At 30.9% G+C, this 7,910-nt stretch overlaps 1 protein-coding gene across 1 annotated transcript; it reads left to right on the top strand.

Moving 5' to 3' along the window:
* Positions 1-1,490: 1,490 nt before the first annotated feature.
* LOC144845349 (uncharacterized) lies at positions 1,491-5,297 on the top strand. The gene is made up of 4 exons (XM_078702616.1): positions 1,491-1,573; positions 2,418-2,454; positions 2,542-2,769; positions 3,718-5,297. The coding sequence occupies exons 1-4, from the start codon at positions 1,503-1,505 to the stop codon at positions 3,886-3,888; spliced, it is 507 nt and encodes a 168-aa protein (XP_078558742.1). The 5' UTR covers positions 1,491-1,502; the 3' UTR covers positions 3,889-5,297.
* Positions 5,298-7,910: the final 2,613 nt, after the last annotated feature.

Here is a 7,910-nt window from a genome sequence, read left to right as displayed (position 1 = left end):
GCTCATAAACCTATTTTATAAATTACTAAGTGCGCATGTCCGGGTTTGCATAATTCGCGCTTTTGAAAATGAGCTTTACTTGATGCTACAATGACTGAAAAAAAAGACCCACTTGAAAAAGCCGTTCTGTTTACATCAACAATATGCAGACGTTTATAAGCTATAACACGCGTGCTGCCATATCATAGAAAACAGTATGAAAAATTATGTTTAAAAAGTAAAGAAACTATGTATTTTCAATGTTGTATAATTGCTTGTAAAGTCTTTAATACTAATTTTACATTTGTGCAATGCAACGTTTTTTTGGCTGGCTTATATTTATACTCAAGAAAAAATTTGAAGAATAAAATAAAATGTGCTATAGACATAGGCCTATTATTGTTATATTGATCTTGAATTATATAAGTACAATGTATTGATGGCGGCATGACGTTCGTTCAATAGTTCTGAACTGATGTTTTTATACCAATAATTTGAACATAATATGACGTAGGGCTAATATTGATAACGATTACAGTGATGATGAAGATAATGATTTGATTACACAATGGGTACTTGATTTAGCCGGCTTGTTGTAACATTAGATTAGGCCTACTTGATAGCAATTGCATATTTTAACTATTATTGGAGCCAGTGTAAAGTAATGTTTAGGCCTATAATATTTTTGGTTTTGTTCTTATATGTTGCTTTTAAAATATTGTATCCCTGTGGTATTTCATGTCTGTTTTAAAATATCGATTGTTTTAGATGATATATCTAAAGTATGCATACATATTTTTTTATAGTAATAATTTTATTAACATATGCCTACATTTTAGAATTTTAAATGTTTGAAAATGTACACATATTATTTCCTTTTTAAATTGGAAAATAAAATTGAATCGAGAAAATATTTGCGTAAATTAGATAATATCACAATCATTAACAGTAATCTTACAAGTACTAATTACCGATAACTTTTAGCCGTAATAATTTCAGGGGCATAATACTCGGTATTTTTTAAACTGGACAGACGATAATCCTGAAGTAAATCAGGCTTTGTAGGCCTATAAACTGGTTCTTGACAATGAACTAAACTCTTGAAATATGTATATTTAACCCGTGAGTTTATAAAGAATTCTATAATTGTTTAAAAATGAAACCACGCTCCTAGGTTTATATCGCGTATAAGTAAATTGCATCCGGTTAAGTTTCGTCTTATCATAATTTCATTTTTGACTAAACGCTATATCTATTGTGTATTTATTTAAACATTTCCCCATTCCAACACAAAATAACATCAATATAATACAATCAGCAATGACAGGCTAATTCGCAATTGTAATACAGTATATCTAACCATTGATCTATTTTTAAAACCAATAATGCAAGCACGAAATAGATGGGATTGTTTCGGGACAATTGGCGGAGGAATCGCAGGTTTTCCTTTCACATTGTATAAATGACAGAGATTTTAATATGTAGGAAACATACCTTTTTCGAATGTCGAACTGGTAATTACGATGGATAATCAACCTGATAATTCTACTCAGAATCAACCTGATGAATATATTCAGCCGACACGGGATGAAAGGTAAGGCATCAGATGATTATTAATTAGTTAATTACTAATATAATAATTTGGATTATTTAATAAGGCTGATTACCTTTGAAAATGATCATATATACTGAATTCATTTTGATGACATTATCATGAAAATTGTGTTTTATTCTGGTAATATGGAACCGTTTGGTATTGATTTTGTTTACATTATCATAATTTTGTATAATTAATTTGTATCATGCTCAGTCTTTGATGCTTTGACAGACTTTTCATGATTGTGTTCCGCTATATAAATGATGTATTATGTCAATAAATAGTGTTAGTGATCTGAGGGTATTTTAAGACACTGAATATGCCAAAAGTTTCCTATGTAGGCCTACCCCGTTTTTCTTGTTCAAACACTTTCGAAATCACACTAATACCCCTTTCACACCAAAAGCAAAACTCCGGAGACACTTTGTGGAGTTGACGCCCCGGTGTGTTGATGTAAAAGGTAAACTCAAACAACTGGGGTCTCTCCGGAGTTTCTCGACGTTTTAGATAGTCACAAACCCCGGGTGCCTGCGGAGGTCACTGCGGAGTAAGGGTTCTAAAGCTCGGTGTCTACACTATCAAATTAGTTTGACAGCAATTAAAAGTGTGTGCCCAAATATGGTAGTGATATACTCAAATGTGGTAGTGAAATTACATCGTCATGTCCATGGGCACATCACATTTGTTTGTCACATAAAATGTCATAGTGTAGACAGGGCTTAATACACAGCGCGTAAAACCTTTGTTCCTACTTGCATAAACGCAAGGAATAATTACGTAGATTTATAATAACGTGTATAGTGGTACGAATACGTTAACGTGGTTCGTTTTTGTCTTTCAGACCTGGAGTTAATTCTACGTCTCAAACCCCCAATAGGGTAATGTAAAGTAAATCAATTATTGAATTAAAAAAACAATAAATAGCTTAATATTAGAATAATAATAATAAGTTTTTTTGTTTTAAGACGATTGGTACAAATGAGATAACACGTCTCAACCAACACGAAAGTACTTCTCAGGGGATTTTAGAAGTTGCGGGATTACAGCAAACGGTTAATATTGCGGTGTTGTTTGTGAAAGCAGACTTGAACGTAAACGCCTTATACTATTCAACATTAGTCACCATTGTTGTGACGATACTTTCTCAAATTCTTCTGTCATGTTTGGTCGCTGCAAAGATATGGATCCGAAAGGTTAGTTCTTAGTTTCGATTGATTACGCCTATGTTTCGTTTTTTTTTCTTATTGTCTCCACTGAAAAATAATTTTTGGAAAGGCCATTATAATCTTACATACAAACATAATAAATCGTCGTAATAGAAGGTAACAGGGGAAAATAAAAGGAGGGTGAGAGATTATTATATATTATATGTGAAACAGTTTTATACACAAAAGATCCCGTGCTTGTGGTCCATCGTGCTTCAATCTTGCGATCCGTACCACCACCCCTTTTCTCTTTTGTGGCGCACCACTTTTATTCACATTCATTATTATCTCATGTCATTACATAAAATCATATTATTTAACACATTTTTGTTAATTCTAAATGTCGTTACTCCTTTTTTCATTAATTTTCTTATATTTTTCTATACACTTGACAATGATCATCATTAACATCTATCTCGTTTTAAAATATTTTACACATAAAGAATTTTTCATATTCGTTTGTTTGTTTTCATTTTACAACCCGGATTATACAATGTATTTATATACAAAATACTAACGATCCGTACTTTTAGTCATTCGTGCTTCAATCTTGCGATCCCTCAATCCGTACTTTTGGTCCTTCGTGCTTCAATCTTGCGATCCGTACTTTTGGTTCATCGTGCTTCAATCTTGCGATCCGTACGTTTGGTCCTTCGTGCTTCAATCATTGAAAATGATCATATATACTGAATTCATTTTGATGACATTATCATGAAAATTGTGTTTTATTCTGGTAATATGGAACCGTTTGGTATTGATTTTGTTTACATTATCATAATTTTGTATAATTAATTTGTATCATGCTCAGTCTTTGATGCTTTGACAGACTTTTCATGATTGTGTTCCGCTATATAAATGATGTATTATGTCAATAAATAGTGTTAGTGATCTGAGGGTATTTTAAGACACTGAATATGTCTTACATAAATCTTACAGAAAGAGAAGGAATCTGTCAACCCGGAAGGAGGAGACGAGAAAACAAAATATAAAAAATGGTTGCAAAATTTAGATTTTTGTGCACTTTTATTGGTACTCTTTATAACAATTCTATCAACAATACTGCTGGCAATCTCTGGCTTGATCGATGTAGAATCACCGATGAAATAAAAAATATCTCGGACAATTGCAGGATAAACTATGGATATAGATTAGGCGGTGAAACCGTCGTTTTTATAGTGCATTGACATTAAAAGCGGTGTATAATGTTCTATACGTAGGCCTAGAGTAGTTATCAACCATGAAATGTGTACTGCTTTCTTTATCAAAGATAAAGCTGTGATATGTACTGTGTCCATCAACTAGAAAGAGAGTAGTTATAGAGTTAAAAAGAAATTATAAGAAGATATTGGACAAAAGCGATGAATAGATTACAAGTCTAATGCAATGTAATAATGTTAATACATGTTATCTCTGTATTAAATTATAATACATTTTATTCATATTTTTATATGAATAAAACTCTTGCGAAAGAAAAATGTTAAGATGTACATAGTAACAGTTACAGAATCTGGTGTACATACATTATCTTGCTAGGCCTATGATTCTGATCGTTTGTTGACATAATTAACACAAAGGTATGTGTTTATAAAATCCATATAAATTATAAATTAATATAATATTGATGTTATTAAAAACCAAATGTTACTGTTTTAATCAATGTGAATCAAATGTAGGCCTTGGCTAGGGCTACCTTTTATTTGATTCAAATGAAAAGAATCTATTTAGATATTATATAAAATAAATAGTATACAAATAATGAATGTTTTATATCAGTGTAATGGTACAAATAATGGCATTTGGTGAATGATGAAAGGTTAAATATCAACTCGGCCTTGCCTCGTTGATATATAATCTTTCATCATTCAACTCATGCCATTATTTGTACAATTGCACTCATAAACATTCATTATTTGTATACTATTGACGTAAATGAGATGCCACAATTCCATGTTTTTAAAAAGAAATAAAAAGTTACTTAATTTTGTCTCCTTTTTTAATGCTCTTTTAATGTGATTTTTTAAAATGTATTTTTATATAAATTAATATATCTGTTAATATCATGAACTTATGGAAAAACACATTTCTGGATCCACGACGGAGAAGTAAACCACACGTAAGATAGATATATATATACATATGTTATAATTTTGTTTTTAATGGGTAAAATGTAAAGAAGAGAAACTTCCCTACTTCCATTTTTTTTTGCTTCATTTAGCTAATTTAGGCCTAATTGATTTTGATTTTATTTTTAGTTTTATCTGTTGATGTAGTTTAATACAGGCATAATGTAAACAAACTTACGATGATTTTTATATGTAGGCCTGATCACTTATTTACAAAATGATTATTATAAAGTGTATTTTTGCGATACATTATTTTTTTCTTTTATTTCATTACTCTCTTATTTTTGAGAGAGTATTATATCGTGTTTCTTTTTATTTGTTTAATAGTTACGTTATCTTTATCTATTAATTTTGTATTTTGTATGTGTTGAAATGAAATAAAAAAAAAAGAAAGAAAAAAGGCCTGATCACTTTCTCCAATAAGAGGAACAATGTTTTAACCTTATGTCATATGTAGAGTATGCATTATCCTGTTTCAGTTTCATTGTTATATAGGCCCTATAGTACAAATATTCACTTATTAGTGTGTCTTTGAGATATTCTTTTAGATTCATAATCATAGTGTTTCCGTTTTCCTAATCCGATTCCTTGAGTCTTATTAACGATTCACAAACGTTGCTTTATCCAAATTCACTACCGGGCTACTGATTCCACAATAAAATAACAGTGTCGACCAGTGAATATCGGTATAACTCAGTAACTGTCGATGACGAGTCGCATATGTGATAATAACTCGTGTTTTTTTTAACACATTAGTTTACAAATTCAGCATGTCTGGTTCAGAAGAAAATAATATTGGTGACGATAAAAAGTAAGTTATTGTTGTAGATTCCGCCTTGGATTTCTTTTGTATTGACTGATTTAGAAATTGATTTTGTAAATAGCTAGATATGCATTAAATGATATTTTTACAGTCAGAATCGGATCTAGAATTTGTTAAATGTGGAGCGCTTTTATTTGAGAATGGGAGCTAGCTCACAAAAGGTCCGCATTACCTTATAAGTATAGGTCTATTATACCTTAAAATCGTATATTAAATAGTTAAAAAATAACTGCATAATTAGGCTATGCTGCTGAAGTCATTTTCACTCATGTTTATCATTAGACTTATGGTTTTTTAGGTCTATCATAGTGTGTGTCAATGAAAATATGAAGACGTTCAAGTTGATGAAAAAAATCGTATATGTCTAATATCTACATACTACTACAGTTACCAGTGTAATCAAAAATAGAAAAAGGATAGATAACAGGACTATGAATTGCTGTATCTACTCAATAATTTTAAGGAAACGTTTTTCATCTTTATTCTGATACCCAATGACCTCAATTTATATTAATTTTGCACTTAGGCCAATTATAGAGACAGGATTATTAAACCAAGATAAACCGGTGGAAAGAAAACAGGTAAGCCTATAAAGAAGATCAATGTTAAAATGTAAATGTATTTTCTTTATAAAATAACGATGGAGATGTCGTCTAATGATATAATTTCAGTCAAACACGTATCTTTCAGAGTAAAGAACTAAGCCTTCTAAACGATTACGAACATACATCTCAAGGAATTTTACAAGTTATTGGACTACAGCAAACATTAAATATTCTAGTATTTTTTATCAAAACTGATGCATCTGTAGACGCTCTGTACTGTTTTACTGCTGTTATAATCACTGTGTCTATAGTTGCCCAAATTACTTTAGCAAGTTTAGTGGCTGCACAGATATGGATGAGAAAGGTTAGAAATGTTGAGTAAATCTTGAAATTAATACTAGTTAAAAATACCCACGGCGTCGGTAAATCAAATCGAACACGCGCATAATATGAATCGGCGTATAATATGTAGCCGCGTGGAGCGTCATGAAAACGAAAAATTGACGTTCGGATTTGATTTGCCGGCGACGGACCGGAATGCCGTACCGGAATGCCGTACCGGAAAAGGTGTGAAAGACCCTTAACCTTCACCGTATTATATACAATAATAATTGTGTTACTCCGCGTGTTTGGATGCATGCAACAATTTATTATCAAGCCTATCATCATCCATGGAGGAATTATTTAGAAAATTTCTCCATGCTCGTAATCGTAATACTATAATGTCATGTTTTGCAGTTCAATTATTCAATTACTTATTCGATACTGATTATCATTTTAGTTGTAATACCTTTTTTTTTTATTACATATAGCAATTGCAATCTAGACAAGACATGGATCCAATGATAGAAGATGTCGCTGACAATAGTATTAAAGAAAAAGGAAAACTTGAAGCAGATAAGCGGCGATTAAAAAAAATGGATTTCTTTTCGTTTATGCTGATGTTGTTTATTACCATTTTAACTACGCTCTTGCTTGCAATGTCCGGTATGATTGAGAAGACTGTTTAGAAGAGGTTTATGAACTACAATACATTGCCTTACGGTCATTGTTATACTCTAATTTAATAGCTTTTTTAAACACATATTAAATATTATATTACAAGAAGAGGGAAATACTTTAAACAAAAAATTAAAAGAATGTAATGGAATTTAAAGAAAGAATTGGCGTTGAGTTAACTTCATCCATGGCGACAGGAGTATTTTTGTTGTTGTTTATTAATGACAGTGTTAAGAAATATATACCGATTCAATTTACTCAGGTAAAAGATGAATTTGAATTCTTGATTTTGTAGCATAAAAAGTGTTTAAATTAATTCATTTCCTCGTGCTATATTTGATATTATTTTTTCATTTTAGTTAACTAGGAAAATATGAAAAGCATAGGGCCGAAAGTCTATTTTAAGAAGTAGCTAAGCCTATTATGCCCATATCGTATCATTTGTTTCCGTTTAAGTTCACTTTAAGTTTTTTCTTTTCATTTATTATTTGCCTTTATAAATTAGGCCTATTTTGTATTTGTTATGTTTCGTTTTTGATGATGAATAAAGAATATTTAAGAAGATTTAAGGCATAATTTTTATAAAGTTTTTAGTAGGAAAGTGGTTACGCATGCGCATACTCATCAGCCTGGATATGA

This window comes from Antedon bifida, chromosome 6 (assembly GCF_963402885.1).
Source record: "Antedon bifida chromosome 6, ecAntBifi1.1, whole genome shotgun sequence".
Taxonomy (NCBI): Eukaryota; Metazoa; Echinodermata; class Crinoidea; order Comatulida; family Antedonidae; genus Antedon; species Antedon bifida.
Note: the sequence above shows the minus strand (reverse complement) of the source record. Positions and strands in the feature narration are given on the sequence as shown.

Excerpts from the sequence above, each read along its gene's own strand:
- LOC144845349 (XM_078702616.1), top strand. The coding sequence starts at position 1,503 with ATGGATAATCAACCTGATAATTCTACTCAGAATCAACCTGATGAATAT. Across the intron at positions 2,455-2,541 it reads CGTCTCAAACCCCCAATAGG|ACGATTGGTACAAATGAGAT; the intron begins GTAATGTAAAGT and ends TTTTGTTTTAAG. Across the intron at positions 2,770-3,717 it reads CAAAGATATGGATCCGAAAG|AAAGAGAAGGAATCTGTCAA; the intron begins GTTAGTTCTTAG and ends TAAATCTTACAG.